The sequence below is a fragment of the Chelonoidis abingdonii genome, chromosome 4, assembly GCF_003597395.2.
Source record: "Chelonoidis abingdonii isolate Lonesome George chromosome 4, CheloAbing_2.0, whole genome shotgun sequence".
In the NCBI taxonomy this organism is placed as follows: Eukaryota; Metazoa; Chordata; order Testudines; family Testudinidae; genus Chelonoidis; species Chelonoidis abingdonii.
In genome coordinates, this window is record NC_133772.1 from 104,437,888 (window position 1) to 104,464,289 (window position 26,402).

Genomic DNA, 26,402 nt, shown 5'->3' on the forward strand with positions numbered 1-26,402 from the left:
GTCACTTTAGCAGATGCAAACACTCTCAATATACATGTACTGTAGAAGGAGGATGCCAGCCATTCTAGTCCCATATTTGCAGCTAGGCTGTTTGATCAACAACCAATTCAATTCCAGCTGAATTTTGGAGCCAGCTGCAATGTAATCCCCGCAACACTGATAAGCAGCAATATTAGACTGGAGACATGTGACCAAGTACTGGTGATGTATAATAATACCATTCTGAGGCCAATGGGTAAATGCAGGCTGCCAATAAGAAACCAACAAAATGACCTGCTATCACTTGGCATTTATAGTAGTTGACACACAAGAGTACCACCCACTTTGTGGGCAGCAGGACAATGATCATAGGACAGTACCAGAGTATCCCCAATGTGAGAGAGGAAGAGAATAGGCCCCATGGGCCCTGTCCAGCATTCTAACAGGACTTTACTCTTATTGAAACTAGCATGGAGTAGATCAGCAACCTAGTAGCGGTGAGAAAATTTTGAGTAAATTAAGGATCTGCATTGACCCAAAACCACTTAACAGAGCATTGAAAAGACTACCCATTACCAACAATTGAGAACATACTACTTGATGTACCTAGGGAAAAAGTGTTCATGGTTTTTGAGGTCAAGAATGGGTTCTGGCATATTGAGCTAGATGACCCATCCAGTCACCTAACAACCTTTGCCACACATTTTGGGAGGTACTGCTGGGAATTGATGCTTATGTGCATCAGCCTGGCCTCAGAGGTGGTCCAGTGTAAACTGAACCCTGCACTAGAGGGACTCCCACACATTGAGATTGTACATGATGACATTCTTTTTGGAGGAGAAGAAGCAGTCAAGGAAAATGCAATCCAGGGCGATGATAACAAGCTACTCCTAGTGAGATGCCAACAGCAGAATATTCAGCAAAATGTAGACAAGCTGAGGAGAACGAAGGTCCTCTACACTGAATGTCTATTGACTTCTGAGGAACTCTGACCAGACTCTGAGAAGTTGAGAGCCATTAAGGAAGTGCTCAAACCAAAGAATGTGAAGGGAGTCTAGAAATTTATAGGAATGACCAACCATCGTTCCAGATTTTGTGCACACCTATCAGAAGCCTGTGAACCCTTGAGATAGCTGACATGCAATGAAGCAGTGTTGGAATTGTAAGACAGCCAAGGATAGGCATTTGAAAGAGTAAAAATGATAATAAGCAAGGCACTGGTCCTAAAGTATTACAACGCTCTGGAGCAGTGAGAGCCACAGAAAGGTGCCTCAGAAGGAGGCCTAGGAGCAGGCCTGATGCATTTGCTTATAGTCCTCACAAATGCAGGAATGGGATACGCTCAGATAGAAATAGAGCTACTGGCTGTGCCCTTTTGGATTAGAATGATTTCACCTTTGGGCACAAGGTAGATGTGCAGACTGCTCACAAACCATTAGAAAACATCATGAAGAAGCCAGTGCTGAGTGCACCCAAGCGACTGCAACACATCGTAGTAAGATTGAAGCACTATAAAGTGAAGATAAGGTACTGCCAGGGGAGTAACTATGATGGCAGATACACTGACCAGGGCTTCCCTTCCAGAGTACAACACAGATGGTTCTGTGGAACAGGAAATAAAGTCTATGGACATACTACAATGTCTTTGCATATCTGCTGGGAGGCTCAAGCAATCCAACAAAGAACTGAACAGGATGGGATGCTACATGCATTAAAACGATTCATACTACAACTCTCAAGGAGCAAGTGCCACAGCAAGTCATGCTAGCCTAAGAGAGACAACAACAAAGATTATTAGAAGGAAAAATGTAACAACCTGCATGGAACTTGGAGGGAAGCACATAAACTGCAGGAGTTTGGAGGATGCCGCAGGAATCCAGTGTGTGTGCACATAACTGGAATACCAGCAGCAGTTGCAGCACCTCTGTAAATAGTTCTCTTAACAAAGAGCCCATTTAGTTCTAGAAACATGCTGTCCTCTCGTGCTGTTATCCAGCATGAACCATGATGCATCCCAAAACAGGGGTGTGTATTCTGATAAGGAGATACAGACACAAGCATTAAAGTAAATCTTCTTGCACCAGCATCCCAGGTTATTATGAAGAGTCAAATAGATTTCTATAGAACCAGACAATTTTGACCAAAATTCTAACCAAACCAAGCCAGAACTTTTTTGATGGTTTGGAAGTGTTGTGACTAACTTCTTTCCCTCCCATTTATCATGCCTCCGGATGTCATTATTTCAGTCATAGTTGGAAGCTGAAATGCTGAAGTGCCATCAAAAAACATGCATCTGTCGAAGTGGATATTTACCCACTAAAGCTCATGCTCCAATACCTCTGTTAGTCTATAAGGTGCGACAGGACTATTTGCTGCTTTTACAGATCCAGACTATACAATAGTTTACAATATTTCTGGTCCAAGAAGAACCAAAAATATCAGTATCAAGCCTGTTCTAAGGAGATTTCTGGACCAGTTTTACGGACAAAAGATGTTCAGCTAGATAAGGTACCTAAACCCTTAGGTGCTGATTTTGACCAAAGCAAACCTCCAAACTTTTTGAAGTTTTCTCGTCCCTACAAGTTTCCATGTTTGAAGGTTTCTCGGATACTGGAGAGATCCTCATAACATCACCAGTCCCAGATGAACACAACAGCGTGTGTACTATTATTTAAATTGCCTGTATGCCCCTATGCATGTACTGGAGCTGCATTATACTCTAAAGATTGATGTACTATAATTATGTTTGCACGCCATGCAAAAGTTTATTCTAACAAATCCTCAGTCCATTCTGTGAAGGCCTCCAATGTCTAATATGTTGTGCACTCAAAAGAAGTATCTGTAGTTTCCTAATTTTCAGGCACTTTACACCAAATTCAGACTAGCTGTAAAAGAGTGCAAGTCCATGACGTCCATGGAGTTACTCCCACTTATACCAGGCCAGGGCTTAGTGTTTATCGTTAGATTTAAAATATGCACGTTCAAGGATTTTAGGGAGATTTTCACAAAACAGGGCATGATTTAGTTATTCGACTTTTAGAGTCTTCAAGAGGGGGACAGTGGAGAGCCATTCCACTGATCTGTAATAATAGTACATTTCCACTGTTTTGGGTTTATTCTGGGAGATTTTTGTTTTCTGGGCCAAATCCTGCTGTGTAAAGCATGGATTCTCCAGTGGGGAAGAGGACACAAAGAACATCTTTCTTCACAGTTTACACATGCAGAACAGGGTTTTCCACTTATTACTCAAGAGTGCTGGGCACCCAGGCCAGGATTCCCTAACCACTGGGTTACCATGGCCCTCAGGAGTGCAATCTCATTCGTAGGTGTGGTCAGTCAACATTAAATACTCTGCACCTCGAGCATTTGATAGCTGGTGTGGGTACTTACTCCTTTTAAAAGAGATCCAAAATATGTCTCAGCACATCTCCCACCTCTCCAGCCCCCATAAGCATTCTTGCATGAGATGACCAGCTCCCTACTCTGCTTCTCTGTAACGGTAAGGGCAGCATTTTGATTAATGTGTGTGTCAAACATAAACATTTTCCATCACAAATTCAAATTTTGCTGCTGCTTTTCTGAAACTTTTTAATACATTAGATAACTGTTAATGGTGCTAGGAATTACAAAATTCAATTATTGGCATCAGTGCTGTTAGAGTAGATATGTGTCTTAAAAATGAACACAAAATAGACTAAAAAAACAATGTAGTTGTTTTTAAATAATTGGATTCTCTCTTAGGTATTTAAAATGTGCCCAACACTGACTTTCTACTTATTCCTAATTCAGTATGTATGTAGGGCTCAGCAGTGCTATTAATATGTGGGGACTCATCAGATTTTTTAAGAATGGCAGCCTGAGTCTGTGAGGGCAGAACTCAGTCCAATATCTAGAGCCATCTTTAAGAGTAGGCAGTTTCTTAGTGCAGAAAAGATAATAGGGTTCAATGTCAAACCTATGAGGAATGATGTTCTATATAACTTAAAAGTTCTGCTCCCTCTCCCAATAGACCATCTTTTTTTCTTGCTGTGTTGATTCTGTATTTGGGACAAAACATGCAATAAAAAATTCTCTCCAAAGTTCACCATATCTTATCCAAAACCACCCAAAATGTTTTGTTTAACTATTTTTATTTAAATTTGATCCTGCTGATAGGGATTCCAGCATGTGATTACATTGAGCTGAGAGGCAGCAAACTGTGGGCTTTTCCAGAAGGCGACTTGCCCCGTACTAGCAGTTCAGGCCATAAGTCATTTAGATGGGGAATTAAAAGTTTTTATAGGAAAGGAACTGATATTGAATGGGGGGATACTGAATGAGGTCAAAACTAGGGAGAAAACTGGTGGTGGAGGGAGGGATAGAATTTTTTTAAATTGTGAATTCATAAAAAAAAATAGAACATATAATAGGACTGAATAGAGCAGACAGTAAAATAAATATTACAGAAGACATGAAAGAATACTCCAATAGCTCCTCAGTGTAAGAGTGTCTTCAGGATATAGAAAACAGTATGTTTTCCCAAGGGAAAAGCTCCTAGAAACACAAACGATGAGCTTAGGGGACAGGAAGATGGTTTGAAGGCTCTTCATGCCGCCCCTATCTTGGATTCAGCCAGTGACTGGAATGGTCCTCAGGGTAATACACACAAGTCTCCAGGTTGTTCTGTTGTAAGCCAGCTGCCAGTTACCCCAGGGTCTTTCCCATAATCATGGATCGTTATTGTAAAGGATGGTCCCAGCCATTCCTTCCTTACTCTGTCCACTTCCATCTGGCAGGTAGTGTAACAGCTGCTCTGGTGGCCTTACAACACTGGAAGATTCCCCTAAGCCTGAGGAATCCTCTAGCTGATTTACAATAGCAAGGATGTTTCATGCCCTAGGCGAAACTTCTACCATGCGCCCTCCCTCCCGCCCCACCGCGTGGCTGGTAGCAGGGAAGATCCCTGCTAGCCAACCCCCCCTCGCACCAGCTTCACTCCCTCCCTCACACCCTGAGGCGCCCCCCCTGTGCCAGCTCACGCGCCTCACCACCCTCCTGCCCTGAGGCACCCCCTCCCCGCCCCAGACTCACCCAGCTCACCCCTGCTCCGTGCACTAAGCTGATTATCACCCAAGCCTGGGAGGTGGGAGAAGTGAAGCAGACACGGCATGCTCGGGGAGGAGGCAGGGCAGGGGTGAGCTGGGGTGGGGAGTTCCCCTGCACACCGCCCCTCCCCTTACTTGCTGCAGGCGGCCCTCCTCGCGCTCCCCTGCCCCAGCTCCCTCCGCCTAAATGTCAGCGGCGACCGGGGCAGCCAAAGATCCGGCTGCCGCGGTCGCTGCCGAAGAAAATGGCGCCCCCAAAATCCTAGCGCCCTAGGCAACCACCTAGGTCATCTAAATGGTTGCACCTGCCCTGACAATAGCTTTGTGTTGGTGGACTGAGGCAAGGTGGCTGTGCAGCCAAGAATCTGGGCTACGTTTGTTTTACCACATCCCAAAATATTGGTTTGCTAAGCTTGGTATTGTGCCTCAAGCAGTGGCCAATACTTGACACTCTGAGGCAGGCGAACAACACAGTTCTACTTTATTATCTTTGGGTTTTTGTTCCTTTACTTAAACCTATTTTCCACAAATGTCTGCTTTTTTCTCTTTTAAATGTATAATTAGTTCATTTGGCCACCAGGTGGCCTACCACACTGTATTGTGCATTTTACATCCTGGCTCAGGTCTTGAGAAATGCACATAACAATATTTATTAAAACTTCTTTTGTTATATGACATTGTATCGTGGATGTGACTGTGGAATTTGTTAACTCTGCATTTTATGTTCTACTGAGCAAATGTAAATGTATTCACACTAATGGGACTTTTCAGCGTTTACTGTGAATGATTGCAAAATTGAAAACATGTAATGTCCTTAAAGTTTTTTTGCATGGCTTAAATATTCAAAACTTTTTCTTAAGTGCTTAGTGGATTTACCAAAGGACAGTTAACTTCTATCACTGCTATTTCTTCAACACATTATTAAAGAGGCAAAGAATAAAATCAATATAAAGGCAATTCTTCAAATGTCAGTATCTAATGTCAATCATCAATGAGCTGGAAGAATTACATTTAATAGGGTTAATGTAGTGCTAGTGTAGACTGTCAGTGTATAAAGGTACTCTGAGCCATTCTGAAATATGTATTCATTGCTTAAATTTATTTAAACTTAAGTTATATAGCAATGTACTATAACAATTAGTGGAAGAATCTAAAATATAGATTGTAGCTTTGACCAAAAAACTCTGGTAAATTCAAAAATACTAAGAACTCTGTTGTTTTCCTTTAGTATAATTAATAAGTGTAAAATGGTTGTTGACCTAGAAAGGAAACTTAATGATGGTTAAAAAAAGCAACTTTACTCAGACATGAGCACAATGCAATAACTATTCGGGAAGGATGTATCATCTTAATAATAGGAGTTGCTTATTTTTCCTGATGTTTTTAACAAAATGTCCATTTTGAAAGATGTGAGTAATAAATTAGAGGAACTATGTGGTCCCCGTTGTCCCTTAAAGCTTTCTTTTCCCTTCTCCATATAGAATAACTAAATACCCAGCATAGAGTAACAGAGAAACATCACTGAGTAGAATATCCATTGAAAGTTGATTGATTGTTGACATTAGACAACTTACTTCCAATCTACAGCTGCTTGTACAGTACCTATATCTTACAAGTTCATATTTGAGCTGTCACACTAGCTGTGATGACATGTATGGCTATAGGCGTTAGCTGTCCATAAAAGCAGCACCAAAATGGTCTTCAAGGGATGCCAGTAAAGGACAAGTTCATATTTATATTCTAAACCTTTCCTAAGAAATTCAATTACAAGTAATCACTGTAATTCCATATTCCCTTCTGAGCCTTCTTCCCTAGAAATCTGTATGGTTGAAGGAGATTCAAACTTCCCTGAACTTGCTTCAGAATATTTGACTGCAAGCCTTTCTGTCCTGACTTCTCCTATCAAAAGGTTGTTTTCAAAAGAATTTTGGCACCTTCATGCATTTCTGACCTTCTTAAAGATAAAAATACCAACTCCAAATTTTAATATATACTTTTTTCCATTTCTTTATGTAAATTTCAAAAATTAAAATGCAAATCAGTCAGAATATGGAATTATCATTCATCACCTGCAAATAGGAAAGTGTAGCTACAACACTGTGTGGCCAACATGGACACAGCTGACATGTGGCAGAGGGACTGGAAACGTTAGGGGCCCAGAGTCACTTGTCTGCCAGCCTCACTTTGTGACAAACATTGAAAGCTCACAAAGTGAACCTAAAATGGCCAGAGATCTGCACTGGAGAATTGTCTTCCTATAGGGGGAATCTTTACCACTGCCACCAAGCTCCACTACCTGCTCCCAGCATAACGGAAGGTAGGGAAAATGCCAGAAGTAGGGTGGAGGGATATGGCAAGAGAAGGCAAGGAAATAGGATGGTGGAAGTTAAAGCTGCCCTCATGCATCTTCAGTTTATGCCACAGGTGATGGCTGAGAATCAGGGAACTGTGACTCGTACCCCATTAGCTCTGCTCACCACTGCCCCTAAGCTCTATTTAGGTGCATTAGAGAATCATGCTGTAGAGTTGTAGAAAATGTGGACACTTGAGGATCATAGGTTTTTTGTGTGACCATTTTGGTTCACATGAGTTGACAAGCCCAGACACTCAAAACAAAACTCATCTGAGTCCACCAAATGTTTGGCTTCATGTCAGATTCCTGCAATAACACCATGTTCTGTAGGGTTTCCAACCACAATGGTTTAAGCCATGGGCAAAAGTATAACAACATAAAACAGCTGGAAACTGAAGCTAGACAAATTCAAACTGCAATACATATATTTTTAACAGTGAGGGTAGGAACCAAAATCTGAACTTTTTCTCCTTTTTTTCTCCTTTGTTTTGCCCATTCTACATAAAGGGCATTTCTACCTAATTTTGTTTTTCTTAAGCTTTGCCTAACTTGCCTACCTTGAGGAGCTGTTACCGCTTTATTATTGAATCAATCATAGGACTGGAAGGGACCTCGAGAGGTCATCTAGTCCATGAGAGATGTTAGTAAGAAGTGGATCCTGAATCTCAGTTTCTAAGACACTGAAGGTTACAAGAATTGTGCAATTTATTGTGGATAGTGTATTTTATAGAGACAATGGCCATACTACTACCACTCCTTAACTAATGTTCGGTATTGCAAGTAAGATACTACTGGTTAGTCTTCTAAAAACAGAACATGTCATAGAAGTCACATTCCCCTCCCCCCCCCACATTAGCTCACCTTGAGAAAAAAATCGCTTATGTCCCAGATTTTTAAAGGTTTTAAGTGTTGCTGCATTCGGTATTGCAATGCCTAACTGCTTTAGGAGCCTAGATCTAATTTTCAAAGTGATTTAGTTACTTATATGCCTAAATCCCTTTGGCTTTCAATGGAGATTTAGCTCCTAAGGTCCTAAATTACTTTTAAAAATGAGATATAGGATGGTAAAGCTTTTAGACCAGCAGTTCTCAAACTGTGGGTCAGGATCCCAAAATGGGTGGTGAACCATTTTAACCAGGTTGCTAGGGCTGGTGTTAGACTTGCTGGGGCTGGGACTGAAGCCAAAGTCCGAGCCCCACCACCCAGGGCTGAAGCCCTCAAGTTTCTGCATCCCCCCCCCCCCCCCAGGGTACGGGGGGCTTGGACGTTGGCTTTGGACCCCCTGCCTGGGGTGATGGGGTTCGGGTTTTGGTCCCCTTTCCCAGGGTCTTGTAGTAACTTTTGTTGTCAGAAGGGGGTCGCAGTGCAATAAAGTGTGAAAAACCCTGAGTTAAACATTGCAGTGCTGAGGGCAGCAACACCTAAATAGTTTTTAAAAAATTGCATGAGGCAAGGTGGATGATGTAGTATCTTTTATTGGACCAACATCTCTTTTTGAAAGAGACAAGATTTCAAGTTCCACAAAGCTGTTCTTCAGGTCCCGTAAAAGATATTACCTCATCCACCGCGGTTCTCTCATATCTTGGGACCAACATAACTACAATAACTCTTCAAAAATCTGGAGTTATGTGACCCTCTTAATTATCAATGAGGAGGGAATGCATCTATACCAAAGTGTTCATAATTCCATCAGGATGTGTCAGTCTGAAAATACATACCTGCTACTGCATTAAGAGAGTCATTGGTCCTGAGAGCCTACTTATTCTGGTTCACGTAGTTTGTTTAGAATGAGATGTTCCACCATCTATTACACTTGATAGCGTTAAGAAGAAAATGATTATCAGAATTTTTAACACAAGAGTTAAATATTTTTCCCATATGAAAACAATTCAATGACATTTGCGAGGTGAACAATTTATAGGCAACATCTTTAATTAATTTAAACCATTATCTGATTTGAGAAAGTACATGGAAGAACTTTTAATTCAGTGATAGAAATGGCACTAATGAAATGTGCATGTATGAATTTTGTTTCATATAAGTTTCCTCCCCCTTGAAATGTGTATAAAAGCCAAACATCTGGATTATGTTTAAATAGCCTGAATTTCCAGTTTTTAGAAAGATTCAATCTATTTTGACACTGTACACTTAGCCTTAACATTTCTGCATGTTGTTATCATTACTTGCCATTGTAAAAAAAAAAAAAAAAAAAGTCCAGATTTAAACAAATTTAGATTCTCCTGATGCTAAAAATATTTTTTAAAATACTTCCTGCTGTACCATACACACAACCATACTTTAGGGTACATCAGCATTTCCAATATAAATGTGACCTTTTTTAAGATGCTTGTAATTTGACCATAAAAATAAAGTCTAAACCCAGGAGAATTTTTTTTCTTTTCATATCAAAAATGATTGAAAACAATTAAACTATGATTTATATAAAAAGGTGAAAAAAACAAATTTTGACCTTTTAACAATTTTTAAATCATGTTTTTAACATACTTATTAGTACATTAACCTACAATATGCGCTTTACTGATGCAAACGATGACATTGGGGTGTTTAAGAATTTTTGTTAATGACACCCCTGATTTGTATTGGAAAAATCGCTACTAGGTATTATTACATTTCAAAACATTTTCAATGTGTACTGTATACCAGGATATTACATATTAATTACATAACATTGTAAGCATGAATTGATGTGGTATTAAAACAGCATTGAAATGGTACATCATAATGACATTACAGTTAGTGAAGTTATGCTGCATTATGCCGATGAGCCATATATATTCACTGAAGACGCATTTGCAAGCACTGTGGATCCACTGAGGTGTGCCAACACTTGACATAACACAAGAAGGAAACCGGAGCACAGTACTGAAACTATTAGCCTTTATTTAGTTTGGAGGCAGCAGGAAGGTGGGTTTATAATAAAGGAAGAGCTTTTTTATATTAACATTGGACCAAGTCTAGAAATCCTCACGCACAGTTCAGATCTGTGAACACAGGGAACACGTAAAGTGGATTTCACTTCTCCCATACAGGAGAGTTCAGACGCTGCCATGATACTGTCACCCCAGACCACCTCATATGGTCAGTATCCACATGGGCAGAAGGGGTAGGATGCAGCAGGCCGAATAAAGAGCCTTTCTTTGGGTAGTGACAGAGATAGGGCTGGTGGGATGCACGTTATCACTGATTGGCCTGCAAAGATTCCAGGAATGGTAATGCTTTATTTCTTTCCCCACTGTTCTCCAGAAGAGCTGTAACCAGAAACTATTCATAATAGCATGATTTCATTGGAGCTATGCTGCCATTAAGTGGTGGGAGGAGGAAACCAATAGGGTCGTCCCTAAACCAAATGGTGTCCCCCTCTCCATTTGTTAAACTTGAGTACTTCACAGCATTCTGAGCCTGGTGTCCTCAAACCGAGCCCCTGAGTCACCTGCCCCTAAATCCAGCCCTGGAAGCCACCATGAACACAGAACACTTTCATGGATTTCCCTGGTCTCCTGTGGCTACTTCAAGACCCTTACATATATCTGGGGAAAGTATAGATTTGGAGCTTTAGCTCATTCTGCAGTAGAGAAATCCTTCCTCCCCACTACAAGGAACAGTGTGGGAGCAACTCTGGGAGGGAAAGTACACAGAGAGTTCCCTTAACTCACACCTATGTGTTTTACCACAGGAGAGAGTAATCCATCCCTCTATTTTTAATCAGTCCTTACTCATTCAAAACACCTAGTGACCTCCTGAGTAAAGACAGAGTAAAGACTTCAGGAAATTCTGTCTATGAAAAATACAAAGGGAATTAACTACACAAGAACATCTGTATCAAAATAGAAAAATAGTTGTGACACAGCATGACAATAAGTATATTAATTTGTAATTAAATCTTTGGTGCTTTTAGGGAAGGTTTGATCTGTGTATCATATCTGCTGCAAAACCTAGGCAAAGCCAGATGAACAGAGGATGAAGTGAGATCCTCAGTTCATAATTTTCTTTCTTTGTGGGTTTCTGTCAAACCCCCTCATGTTATATTGGCATCTTTGTATATGTAAGTACAGGGCTCTGCCAGATTTGGTTAGAGATACCAAAGACTATTTTAAGTCTTTCTTTGACTAGTGGTTTTGAGCATCCAGTATGTAACAGTTGCTTCTTGAACTTTGTGCTCCCGGGCCTAAATATTTCTTCACAGCGAAGTAGGTTTCCTGTCACTGATGGGCTAAACATTAACCATGCAATGAGTTTGGCATGCCCTGACTCTGAAATTATTCCAGTGAGGATATATACCTGTTAATCCAAAGTCCCGAGGAGCTCACTGGTTTTCTTATTTCTCTTACAGAAAAACTTCTTCATGCCACTAAATAATTTTAAATTGAGAACTGGTTTAGAAACTGCTGCACACAGTTCCATAACAGCGTTATAACAATCTTTAGTCCTACCTGTTAACAGTGTTTTAATACAGTTGATGCATTTCCAGTCACAACACAGACCCATGACACAATAAACACAACCCATGGTCATATAGATCCCTAGACCTCATCTACACAATGGTGGAAGACTGAGCTATGGTGAAAAAGCAGAGTAGGAAAAATTTCGGTAGCCAGTTGACAGTGGTGCTAGCACTGGTGCAAAGGTGCTAGCAACAGAGGGAGAATTTCACAAATTCCTCCCTGTAGATCCACCCAAAGGGCCCGTCTAAACAGTCAAATTTATCAGCTTTGGTAACTGTGTTATGACTGGAAATGCAACACTGTTTGATCTTTCCTGTACTAATGGGTGGAAAAGTGTTATTACTATGTTATGGAACTGTGTTTTAACACAATCTTCTGCCGTGGTTTATTTGGTTTTGTAGATGGGCCATACATGTATGCATCTAGTGGAACCTCATACCCTGATTACCCTGGATGTAAGAATTCAAAGTATGCTGTTTTGTCTATATGTTCTTAGGAATTTAATTATGTTTAAAATCTGATTAATAGTGTAGTAAATAACTGATATTGCTACAAAATTGCATTCTGGAAGGTAATGGGATTGAATTTCAACACAAATTGACACTCAATTAAAATTTCCATATATCTAGTGAATTAGCCAGTTCTTGGCTGCTGTAGTAGGGTGGATGTCTTCCTGCTTAACTGAACACTGAGCAAGATAGGCAAAATGTATGATACATTAAATCTTGATTTAGCTTTATCTGCTAAAATGTTATTGTTTGTATCAGACCAGACCAAAATCAGTATACAGGTTTTTTTTAAAAAGCCATCCATGTTTAAAACAAAAATTCTCTATATTTATAGTAATGAAGCTGCGGGGGTGGGGGGAATTAAAACTTCCTTACTGAATTACTGCTATCAACCAATAGATCCATGGGGCTTGTTCAGCTAAAAGCCACAACAGACTTTGTAATGCAATGATGTAATCTTGGCTTTGTGTCATTTATATTCAACCTAAGAAAACAATTTTCCTGAATAGACAGGCTGACAACAATATTGTTCAGTGTTGGTTTTTATTTGGATTGTTTCCAAATGGTTCACATGCCTCCACGATAATACACCATGCCTGCTTAAGTTTTTACTCTGAATTCCTGTTTCCCTTTTTTTCTTATATTTTATTTTTCTTTTAAAGTCCTAGTTATGTTTGTGAAACTAACCAGCTTGGCCACAAAATTAGGATGTATCTTGCAGAGTGCATTCATTTTACTTTTTGCATATTTTTCCTGAGGTCATGTCAAGGTTAGTTTGAATTCCATCCTACATTAAGACTTCTTTCACAGCTATTTAGCTCTGCAGCCTACTCCCCGCTGGGGTCTGCCCCTTGGGCACGTCAAAGCTTCAGACCTGACAAATCACACACAGATGAAGCTGTACAGTTTTTTAAACAGTTTCATCAGTAAGATTTTTTCTTTCACTATACTTTTTTTTTCCATTGGAGTTTATTCTCTGAATTGCAATATCAGGAAAACTAATTTCTGTATGGAAAATTCTCTTTCACATCGAAGCTGTAAAATAGCAATGGCATTGTACAGTAAATTCCATTACCAGTCTTCCAGTTACTGAAAGTGCTGCAGATACTTTAATTAGTGACAGGCTATAGCTCCTTTTCTAGTAACTGTAATTGTATTATTAAAATCTATTTGTACAGGAGATCTTAGTATTCTGAAGATTGAGAAATATTCACAATCTATGGACTAGATTGTGAATCCATGAATCATGCTGCTGAGCAGTTAGTTACTCACAGGAGTAGTCTTACTGACTTCAGTGAGGGACTATTTATATGAGTAAGTGCTCGCTAGCGTGAAGAAATGAGTAAGTCTCTAAATTCAATCTCTATGGGACCTAAGAATTTGTGTGTGTGTGTGTGTGTGCATGCCTGTGTGACTGCTTGCGCATGCGTGCAAGTTCTCATAAAACTGGTTACCTTCAGAAACATAACTGTGACTTTCAACACACGCACGCACACACAGAGTGTGTATATGTATGTACACAAAAATAGTTTGGCAATTCATTTTGTAACTTACAGTTGGAAATATATTTTCTAAAATTGTTAGCAAAATATTCCTATCTGTAGTTTAGCATATTGTGAAACTAATGGTGCAACGCCATTTCCTGTTTAATTGATGAAGTTAAAATGCTTGGCTGCTAATGAGAGTATTAGCAAACAATATACCCTTAGCAGGCTTAAGCAGCTCAGGATTTTAAAAGCAGCTTACTGTCCTCCTCATTTTTATAAGACAAAATGTACTGCCTTCTACAAATTACTTGATCGACTGATGAAGTGCCATAATTATAGCTGTATTGCAGTTTTGACAAAGCCACAATAACTGATTGTAGTTCAGTCCCCACTCTAGACACACAACTCTTTGCATTACAAAACCCAGTTTTACTGGTCTAATTCTTATTCAGAACAAAGTACACCTGGCGATGTTAACTGTATACTAAAAAGAAAACTTAAAACCTAGGAAATAATAATATTGGAGCATGACTTTTTTTTCTTATAGTTAGTTCACTGGGAATGGTATCTAATGAAGAGTTGTCTAAAGGGTTGCTTGTTTGGAACTAATTAAAGACAGATCTCCTAAATAGGAAAAGGATCATGGGAATTACATTAGGTGTCTGGAGACTTGTTATTCTTTTGGCACGCTGAGTAGATTGTTGAAGTTGTTAGGGATTCTAGAAATAGGACAACCTAATAAAACCTTCTATTTTTCTGGTTATTGGACAACTTCTCCTCCCTCCCTCCGCCCCCAAAAGATTTGTGTCAACAGGCTAGAGGCTTGAAGAATACATTTAAACATTTGTGCATTAACACATTATGGTGAAAAGAATCTTGTACTTTCACTCAGTGCATTTCAGCCTTCAATTAATGTGAAAACACTACTGTGCCTATGCAACTTCTCTTGCCTAGTGGTGCACCATTTATCATTGCAGTTTTACATTGACCTTGACACCCACTTCATTAGAATAAAGATTGTCTACCATTTAGGTTACATTGTTCCTCTGCACAGAGACCCCATGCAAATTTCTGTTCAGATAGAAGAGCTGTGAGCCTGTCAGAGGTCATCTGCATTAAATGATTGCAGCTATTTTCCAACTGCTGCTTTTCATTCTACTCAATTCAGGCTAGGAGGATCAATCAAGCCCTCTGCCTGAAACAGTGGGACTGCTGGGAATATAACTGTTTTTGGTAGTAGTGGATATGCCCTAAACAGTATTAAATATTTAATATAAACTCATTAAAGGGCATGCAAAGTATTCAAAAATATATTACATTTATAGTAAAATTTAAATGGTTGGGATCACCTTCCTTCAGAAAAGCAGAACAATGGGTACCAATTGCATATTTTTTTATTGTGGGCAAAATGTAGTTCACAAAGTTACTAAGCCTTCTCTTCAGTGGATTTATTTTGCTTGCTAATGAAAAGATGAATGTGAAAAACAGAAGTAAAATCCAGATTTCCTATTTTTGTAAACAAAAAATGCAGGGTGTTTGTTTTGGTTTTGTTTCTGTTTTCAGAGGAGGGGGATTGCTCAGAACTGAAGTATTAAGATTTGTTTTGTGTCTGTCTATTTATAAATAGACACAATGTGCATATTTATTATATATTTTATATAAAAAGAAGAGTGAATGGAAATAAGTTACCAGTTTCCTCCTTGAGTTTTCTGAGTGATATAATTGGAATTAAATTATTAATGGGAGAGACTTTAAAAAAAGATTGTTTTATGATCTTCTATTAGAGAATTTGCAATTCATTTTAATATTTGTAGTTTGATTTATATTAAAGATAATGCAATCTATGTCCAATTAACAATACATGGCCAATGTAATATGATTTCCAGATCATGGAAATGAAATAAGCTAGAAGAGAAAAAACTGATTCTTAACCTCAGATGTAATTTGCTGTGAGAGTTCTTCCAATTTTAAATGACATTGCACTTTTTAATTTTTCCAAAGGCTCAGCAGCAAATTTATCCCAATCAAGAAAACCTATTATTAATTTACAAGGACAATTGTAGGAGTCTTTATAATTTCCCTGTGCAATTATTTGCCATAAATTGCTAACAATAAAACATAAGCTGTTTGCAAGAAATAACGACTGCTGTTTGTCTGGACAGGACACTCAGCTGAAGTCTTGAATGTTGTCCAGAGGTTCTAGTTGTAATGGTTGCATATGAAATATAACCAAGCTTCTGGACAGTTTGTAAAATGTCTCACATTGATATTATGACAAAAGGTGGAAGCATTAAGAGCTGTTGTGAAGGGTAGGCTGGCCTCTAGCAGATTCCTTCACTTTGCTTGTATACAGCTGAGCTTTGGACCCTGGACTTTAGAATAAAAAGAGTCTTTGTTCATCACTGAATGGCATTAGGCATGGGGCTTCCTAAGGGGCCACCATGAAGCCTAGCATGAAGAGTGCAAACATTATTCAGAAAGCACAATGTGAGTGTGTGCAGAGAGATGATAGACAGACACATATCTGTATGCAAGTATACTTCATGTATATTTTAGTGAATGTGTCCACAAAGCATTTTTACATGTACTGAACATAGACTGTATACAACTTTTTTGCATGCATGAAAACAATGAATGTATGTACATATATGCACCATTTATGTATATGTATGTGTGTGTATCTGCAGCAACTGCATCAGTGCAGTTTTATAAACTTGTAAAATATAATTCAGGTACAAATAAAATAGCAGATCACTTAATCTTAATCTTAGTCATATACTAGGTCATGTCATTAAAAGAAAGTTAAAGTTGCATTTTGGAGAATACGAATGATGGACTGTAGAAGATCTACAAATTGTGTAACCTTATTCCAATAACTGAGAAATTTCACTGGCTTAATTCTTCTGTACTTCGTAGCCATAGCTCCACTGTGTGTTCAGTATGTCTAGTCTCTTTTCACTATAACCAACAGAAGCACCATACAAAAGTCTTACAATGGATGTCTTAATCTCTCTGTGTGCTTTTAGAGCATTATTTTGAATTCCATCATGCAGTCTTTTTTCTTTCCTCTTCTGAAGTTTTATTACAACAACAGAATTCCCAGGGAGCTTTAGGGGCAAGGTTCGCATAATATTGCCCTAAAGTTTTGCTATAGGGGTGGAATCTGTACCCCAGCCCTGATCATCTTTTTGTGATGTTTCTCTTTCTGAAAGATTCAGTGTGCAGTCTTACAGCGTTGTTAACGGTGTACAGATTTTTTTTATTATTTACCAGACAGTGCACATCTACAAACCTTTCATGATGATTTCTTTCTCTGACCTCTCGGTGACTAGGCATCTTGTTCCTTAACACTGAGGGAGGCTGAAAAATGCTTGAGTTGCTCAATGTGTGCCTTCTATACCAGTTTCAAAATGGCTTTTTCTTCTGGTTTCCATGGTGACAATTAACACTGTTACAAGGCATTGTTCCAGTCTCCATTTGGGAAGAATTTTCGGGTGTGATTTTCCACACACAAACACAATTATTTTTATATATATCTATAGATATATAGATACAACGTATCCCTTTGCATAAGTGTCAAAAAGGGGGAGGGGTCCTCAGTCAAGCCTTCCTAGATTTAATAGAATATTTCTTTCTGACAGAAATCGTGTTTTTACTTCCTTTGTTTTGGAATTCAAGTACTTTTGGTATAAAAAAAGTAGCCACCTAATATGAATTTGCCAAGCATCTTAATGGATAAACTCTTTAGTGATTTTTTCAAAACTCCTTTTTTTTTTTGACAAAAAATGTTCACATGGAGGGGAGGAAAAAGAATCAAAATTCTTTAACATAGATACCCATGCTTCTTATTTCTACTGGGTGGATTCATTAACACAAAATCAGCCATGCATGCACACATACACACAGCTAATCATGCTGTAAGTACTTGACAGTATTTCAGTGTGTATTTTTTTAAAGTTTGGTGGGGCAAGTGCTGTGGAAAATTAAATATAAGTCATTTATTTATTGCAGCCACTGTGAGAAATCCTGTGACTTTAACTTTCTTAATCTCATTTTTGGCTATTGAACAGTAATGTATATCATAGCATTCGCAGACTGTCACAATGGAGCAGCCTTTGCTCACTTAATGCCGCGGATAGAATGAATATGAAGATTAAATTATCTTCTCACCACAGGATAAAGTAGTCCTCCTAGACTAGGTTGTGCAGCACTGATAGAGCTGGTAGCTAATTTTGCCATGCAACTGCTTAGAGTGTAGGTGTTTAATGGATAAAAAAAAAAGCATTAGCAATAGCATCTAGTGCTATCAGTCCCTAAAGTGTACCTGCTGTACATTAAGCTCTTTCCTTAAATTAAAATAAACACTTCACTTTAATTTTCATAAGTGAAACAATACTGACTTTCACTCACATACCAATACATCTAACAATTAAGTGAATTCTTTCATCTTTTATTGTTACTGTATAATGCATTCTCTATCAATCATCTTTCGTCATGCTTTATATACAGTAGGTTACATGGTGACAAAGACAGAAAGCATACATAAAGTCTAGCTTATTTATTTTTTAATGTAATAACCTTTTATAACGTCTGTCACAGAAACTATTCATTCTATGCTACATTACAGAATTATTTTATCTAGTCCAAAATTAAGTGAAATGTCTTAGTTTTTATGTGAACATGAACATTATTGTTATGAAACATATGCAACCTGTATTGTTTTGTCATTGATTTTATACTACTCAAGAGCATAACCAAAATCTAGTTCAGGTAACAAAAACCAAATCAGTCAATCACAGGTAAAAAGTGTTAACTAACCAGAGCCCGCACCAGTGTCACACAGCTAGAGGACTCCCTCAGTCTATTAATTTGCTTGGAAAAAGAGAGAGAGTAATATGTACTGAATTGCTGTTCCTAGCTAAACTGGATTTCAGTGCCTATCTGTAACCGACTATGGATTCCCCTTGATATTACGTGTACTTATTGAAATAATTATGCAAATCCTTTTCAGCTATATCATCGTTAAATAGAAATCAGATTACATAAAGCAGATTGTAATCTCCTCTAGTCACCATTCTAGCTGAAAAGGCAATAATATAGGGCCAAGAAGCATACTTGTTGAACATTTTAGTCCAATGAAACTGAATTATCTGTGGGCTGATGCAGTTCCTCAATGCAAAACCTGATTGCCTCCTGTTATCACGCATTTTTAGAAAGCACAGTCTGTTTTCCACCTATCAGAAGACAAGTTCTTTATAAATTTTAAACAATTCCTTGATATTTACTATGAATATTCATGCAATTTTGGATACACAGACACCTGATCAGTGTTCGTTAATAATGTGAAATGCTTTAAATCACCTCATTTAAAAGATTTTGCTCTGTGATCCACAGATGACTAATATTTTGTGAAGTTTACATAATACAAATGATGTGCATGTGTTGTGTAAATGGAAGATTAAAATATGAAACTAACAATATGCAAACATATGCATGGAAATGCTGAGGACCTATTAGCTGAAACACTGATTTCACACATTTCTTATTTTCTTTAAGCTGTCTCCAATTGTTTTTTGTTTTGTTTTGCTACAGTACATGTTCTTGGATCTGGCAAAAGCACCCATGTTTTAAACATTCTTTATTCTAGTTTAATTTTGTTATACTTAGCCCAGATATTAACATTTTGGGTAAGAGCTACTGTAGGAGCTGTCTTGGCTGACTTTAATGCAAAGAAAGCTTAATGTTGAGGATGCAGTTTGCTAATAGCTTTGCATAATTTATGTAGGTTTTCTAAACGCTTGTTTTGGGAAAATGTGCTGTATTCGCTTCGCTGAATAAAAGGTGTGGGTTTTGGCAATATAAGAAGTCCCGTTTCAACAAATGTGCTTTTACGTAAGAGTATGTGTTGTATATTCTGATCTACTCTGCAGTCCACTAAAACATAATTAATCATTGTAGTAACAGTCATATATAATTCTAATTTAGCTCTAATAGAACATGTGTTTTAAAGAGATTTACTTACCAATATGTCATGCAGATGCCTGTATGTCCTTTTGTGAAAAATATAAGAAGTAGCCAACTGAAATATTTTTAGAAAGCATAGTCTGTTTTCCACTTATCAGAAGACATATATTGAGAGATTCACTTGAAAGTAATTTTGTAAAATGTTTTTTAAACTTCTCTTTATCCTGGAAATAAAGAGCAGTTGTAGGCTGAAGAAGCATTTGAACAGTGTGAGCACTGTTGCTGTTCTTATTTGTGCCACCATTTAGTGCTACTCTGAGTGCTTCAACAAAAGTCTAATCATTAGAATTCTATTGAAATAAGATATGAATAATTTTTAGCTTGGTTAAAATTTGATGTCATCATATGCCTTAATTTCATAGCTCTCAACCTCCCAAGACCCAAATATGAGGCAAAACCCAACAGGACAAACAAGAGAAAATAGTTGCGCCGGAAGCTTACAACAATGTGGCATTTATTTGTTTCATTTTCTTAGTTTCAGTGTCATGCTTCAGTATTTCTGATAGGAATAACATGCCTTCATAAAATTAGGAAAACACCTGATTTCAGGGACACAAAGGTAGATCAGGTTCTAGATGACAGACTGTTGGAAGATATGTCTAATTTTGTTGTATGGAATCAGTTGCCAACTTTTCTCATTTAAACCCCACCCATACAAACCGCCTGCTCAGTGTGCATCTGAAATCCTATGGAAAAATCCGTTCCAAGACACATTAATAAGGTTGTGTGTTTTGATATATAAAAAAGGAAGCTCTGTGATCAGGATGACAATTGAGCATTTTGATTTTTAAGGGTGTATTTTAATAGAGAAAACAATTTACTGTAGCTAATGTTATCTTTTTCTTCTCATTGTAGAGATATAATGTAGAAATGTCAATCAGGCACCCGAAAAAGATGGAACTGCTTAGTAAGGTCAAAGCTTTGAAGAAAAGTGGTGTTTTACTACCAAATGATCTCCTTGAAAAAGTGGATTCAATTAATGAAAAATGGGAACTGCTTGGGGTATTTGCATTTTTATTACTGTTTGTGGGTTATGTGTACATTTTTGTCTGTTGAAGTACGCTGTCTGTCTGATTTCTAATGTGAGGCACAAATATCTTGCTCTTTCAATTTGCTACATACATTTCAAACAAGCTACTCATACTATTTAAAAAAAATAGTATTTTCTTCTTCTGTTGATTCCTTTTTTTTATTCCATGCTTGTCACCTGTCTGACTTTAATAATTTTAGTTCTTTAATACATAAAGAATGTAAGTAAAATATGCCATGTATTATGGGCATGCACCAAGTCAACTATAATACAGTATATCTGATATACACTGACTGTCATGCTTGAGTGAATGTTAATAGAATTTATTCTGAAGGTACATGTTAGAGACATCTACTCTTTAACTATTTACTATACCCTTAAGATGAAAAGTGGGGTTGTCACTACATATTTCAGGTGATACTGATGGCTCAAAAATAAATATGCAAATTTGGCACAAATCTGAATACCTGAATCTAAGAATGTACCCAGGATAAGTTTCACGCTGCTGTATTCAGCTCACTTTTGACAAAAGCCAAAAAAAAGTTTCATGTAATTCATTTCACGCTATGATGGGCTGGGTCTCAGCCAAAGAGTGAGATACAAGAATTTGCAAAAAAAGCAATATAGTGATTCTGTTACCCAGAGACTAGTGATGGCACTGTGCAGGAGACACTATTGTTCTATTATTGTAAGACAGCTGAGAGAGAGAGAAGTTAAACTATATTTTTTCATCCACTTCTCTACTTAATTGCCTTCACTTCAAATCAAGGGTAAGATAAATTTATAAATTACTTTAAATGATTAATTATAGATGTGTAATATTAGCAATACAGTTATACAGCATAATTTTGCAGGCTATTATCTTACTTTTAAAAACAGTATTTCTAAGATATTGCAAATAAAGCTAAATACGCAACTTGTCAGGGTCAACTTAGATACTTACGTCATTTTAACTTGTGTAGTAATGCAAAAGCAATTTTACATGTTTTTTCTTCTGCGTGGTTCAGCTGTTTCAAACAACTTGAGTCTATGAATATGTCAGTTGTCACAAAAAGTTAAGTTTGTCCTATCAGTAGTTTGTTTAAAAAGTAATGTGCAGCATTTCTAAATTCATTTTTAGATGATTGAACAGCAGGATTATAATCCTTAAAAAACAGAATTTACTAAATTCTCAGTCTAGCTTTTTCAACTAATGAAGAATTATGGCAACCAATTTGTATTTAAATTGTTTAAAAATAATTCTATTTATAAACCTTGGACATTTGTGACTTGAAGCACATTTAATCAGTTTAATTCAAGCTCAGTATCACACCTCTGGTTACACTTGATAGAATATAAAGGCAGTTTGAAAGCAACTGATGTATAATCCTTCTTAAAATCAGTTTTCAAAATGTAAATAAAAAAAACTATCTCGCCTTTTTTTAAATACATTAAAAAACTTTATCTCTCAGCATGCTAAAATCAAAATATAATTTTAGATTACTTTTTGTATCAATTTCTGCATTTACAAGAAAAATAAAAAATGCAATTTTCCTGCTAAATGCAATTTCATGTATAATAATCAGAACTGGATAGAGTTTTGTTTAATTTAATAAAAACCTCTGCAGAAGCAAGCAACACTAGGCGTACTGTTTTAATTGGCATGATTACATTTTAATTGGCATGAAAAAAATTAAAGACAAAGATTTTAACTTCTAACAATGGTAAAATAGAGGGATATGGTTTTTAATATTACTTTCATCTAAGGTGAGCAGTGTGGAATCGAAATACATTAGAATGAAATGTCAGTGGTGCGTACAGTTTAATCTGTGAAATTTTGTCCCCTGTGCTGAATATTACTCTGTCTCAATTGCATATTAAACAACCCTATCAAGGCAGGCATTGGCATCTGCTGTGCTGACACAAATTGTGAATTAAATGAAATTGATGTCCTCTGTCGTATATTTATGAAGACGGACCATTCTCTGAAGTATTCTGTTTATGAAGAATTTATGACTGCAAACTGTTCCAGAACAAAAAAGTGGCAATAAATTCTTTTTTGTGACCCTACCCTCCAAGGGCATTGATTTCACCTCCTGCTGCTACTTTTGTTACAGCATAAAAACAATAGCTAACTCTGGATTCCTCTGAGAGTCTTCAAATTATCAATATTTCCGCCATAAAAATAGAAGGGTGTTGCCAAGAATGCATGTTTTCAAGTTAAGTTCTCCTAAAGATACTATTTACACAATGCTACACAGTAGATTAATGGCTGTTAATCTAATTTTATTTGTGTTGTAAAACTTATTTTTGGAGGCTTAATTCATCACAATAAATCATGTCCCACTGAACAGGGATGGTACATTTTCCACACACAGGCATACAGGGTCACTTAAAACTGTATCTTCATGTTACAACAATTAAACCCCGCTAATTATAAATTCAAAAGGTTATAGGATATGGTTGTCAGTATTTATTCAGAATTCTACAATCAATAGCACAGATTTAGTGCTTATAATAAGTGTTGGACTGACAGCCTTTTACAGGTTAGGTGAAACACAGCTTGGCATAATAGAAGCAGGCAACCACATGCTTCCACTGTGATGTTGAGGGATTGCCTTTTAAAATACTAAAAGGGAAGTTAAGTCTCCCTGCACAATCCATCCTTGGCCTCTTCAGCACATTGATTATGCTCATAATGCTCACTCCTGAAAATGTAATTAGTGTTTCTTTTACTATAAATGCTGTCTGGAAAAGCTACAGCAAATTAATTTAATTGGTGGCCATAGTGAATGTTTACTCTGGGCCAAACTTTTTAAACTTTTTGATGCTTAAAGTTAAGTACAAAGGCCTTGGCTACACTGGCACTTTACAGCACTGCAACTTTCTCGCTCAGGGGTGTGAAAAAACACACCTCTGAGCACAGCAAGTTACAGCGCTGTAAAGCGCCAGTGTAAACAGTGCCCCAGCGCACTGTAAGCTAATCCCCACGGGGAGGTGGAGTACCTGCAGCGCTGGGAGAGCTCTCTCCCAGTGCTGGCGCCGCGACCACACTCGCACTTCAAATCGCTGCCGCGGGAGCACTCCCGTGGCAGCACTGTACGGCTGCAAGTGTAGCCATACCCTTAAATCCATATTTAATTATCTAATTTCAGAGTTCTAAGCACCTGAAATTCCTATCTCAACGGAAGCTGTAGGTGGTGTTCACCTCTGAAATTCAGGCCACCCATTTTGGCCAGATTTTGGCCCAATTCTAAGTTTAGACATCCAAGTTTGAAAACTTTATCTTCGGAATCCATAATTTAAAACTATATACAATGGCCATTCTTAAAAACTTGTGATTTTAGGTAAAGTTAACTCATTATTTATAATATTTCTTATCCTTACTATGTGGTAAACTTATTTAGTTATCTTAAGCAAATGGCAAATGTTCCTAGGTGATCACTTTACAAAGTTAATCCAATTAGTACAATTTTGTCTTCTTTGTCCATAATTGTTACGAAAAAAATCCATTTTCATAAGGACCAGCTCCTGCTCTTCCTCCCACTGAAGTCAAAGAAAGTTTTGCCGTTAACTTCAATGAGAGGAAAATTGGGCACTAAATGAGAATAAAGGATACAAAAAATAAATTGATTGATATTGGTAATCACTAGAAAAAATATTACTAGTCATCTAACAGATGGTTCTTGTTGCTCACTAATCTGTGATATGTTTTGGTACATAAGACTAATCTCTGTTGGTGTTGTTTTTTTTTTTATCTAATGCATTAGAATACCCTAGGAGAGAAGATCCAAGACACAATGGTAGGGCACAGTGGGTCAGGTCCACGTGACCTGCTCTCACCTGAAAGTGGCAGTCTGGTAAGGCAGCTGGAGGTGAGGATCAAAGAGCTGAAAGGGTGGCTGAGAGATACAGAGCTTTTCATCTTCAATTCCTGTCTGAGACAAGAAAATGAAGGAACAATGTCTGCTGAGAAACAACTGCAATATTTTAAGGTAATAAAAAAATCATAGTTTTGATAGTGAGATTTCTCTTAATAGATAAAATATGTATCAGGTAATGATAATATGTACATATGTAATCATACATTCACATTTATACCTGCATTTATATACAATGTGTTCATGTAATGTACTGTTGCACAGTTAAAGAAAAGTTATTTTTCTACAGTAAAACATCAAAGGGATGCAATGTCATCAGAATTTTGCAAAGCAATTTGTGTCTTTTATTTTACTTCACTATAAACTTGGTTTCATTATAAATGATTACATTGTGTACTGCAGTCTCTATATTGAACACTTTAGTTAATGTGTTGTATAACACCCCGGTTTAATAGACATGAGACCTGAGTCTCCTCTCACTTAAGGCAGGAGTAGCTGTACTGAAGTCAGTAGTCCCATGTGTGTATACCTGGTATAAGTGAGAGAAGAATCAGGCTTATTTACTATAGATAGGGAGAGATAGACACGCCCACTATGAGATTGGCCACAATCTAGTCTTGAGCCTGGGTGATGGGGGATGCAGTTTACATCTTTGTCATATTCAGACCATTACCTCCTTCAGCTGGAGGCCAGGACGCACCTTTGCTACTGTTGGTATGAAGGACATATTTTATTGTTCCATTACGAGTTTGTGCAGGAGTATGTTTGTGTTAATGAAGCTCTGACTTGGTTGGACAAGAAGATTGTCTTATGTTCATAGTTGTCAGTATGGTAGCTCCAAAACATCACCTCCTCAGTGCCATTTCACAGGTCACCTTTCTCTGTGGATGATCTTTGACAGATGAAAGAAGAAGGATAGACCAGTAATCTTAGGGTTTTAGGAATCTTAAACCATTGCTGAGGTAAGGGTGATGAGGATCGTCTCTTCTTCTGCAATATCCATGAAGTCTCAGTCAGCAGCACTCTTCCCATGCACAATAATTCCATGCACTACTACAGACTAGGGACCAAGTGGCTAGGTAGCCGTTCTGCAGAAAAGGACCTAGGGGTTACAGTGGATCAGAAGCTGGATATTAGTCAACAGTGTGCCCTTGTTGCCAAGAAGGCTAACAGCATTTTGGGCTATATAAGTAGGAGCATTGCCAGCAGATCGAGGGACGTGATCATTCCCCTCTATTCAGCATTGGTGAGGCCTCATCTGGAGTACTGTGTCCAGATTTGGGTCCCACACTACAAGAAGGATGTTAAAAATGAGAAAGAGTCCAGTGGAGAGCAACAAAAATTATTAGGGAGCTGGCACACATGACTTATGAGGAGAGGCTGAGGGAACTGGGGTTGTTTAGTCTGCAGAAGAGAAGAATGAGGGGGGGATTTGATAGCTGCTTTCAACTACCTGAAAGGGGGTTCCAAAGAGGATGGATCTAAACTGTTTTCAGTGGTACCAGATGACAGAACAAGCAGTAGTGGTCTCAAGTTGCAGTGAAGGAGGTTTATGTTGGATATTAGGAAAAACTTTTTCACTAGGAGGGTAGCGAAGCACTGGAATGGGTTAC

General features: G+C 37.8%; 1 protein-coding gene across 2 annotated transcripts in view; it reads left to right on the plus strand.

Annotated features, from left to right (window-relative positions):
• The window catches only part of AKAP6 (A-kinase anchoring protein 6), a 405,462-nt gene that overhangs the window by 322,954 nt on the left and 56,106 nt on the right, over positions 1 to 26,402 (plus strand). For both annotated transcript variants that reach the window (XM_032798440.2, XM_032798441.2), the window contains exons 10-11: positions 20,755 to 20,901; positions 24,679 to 24,903. In XM_032798440.2, coding sequence (XP_032654331.1) covers positions 20,755 to 20,901; positions 24,679 to 24,903 — 372 coding nt within the window. The remainder of the gene's footprint in view (positions 1 to 20,754; positions 20,902 to 24,678; positions 24,904 to 26,402) is intronic.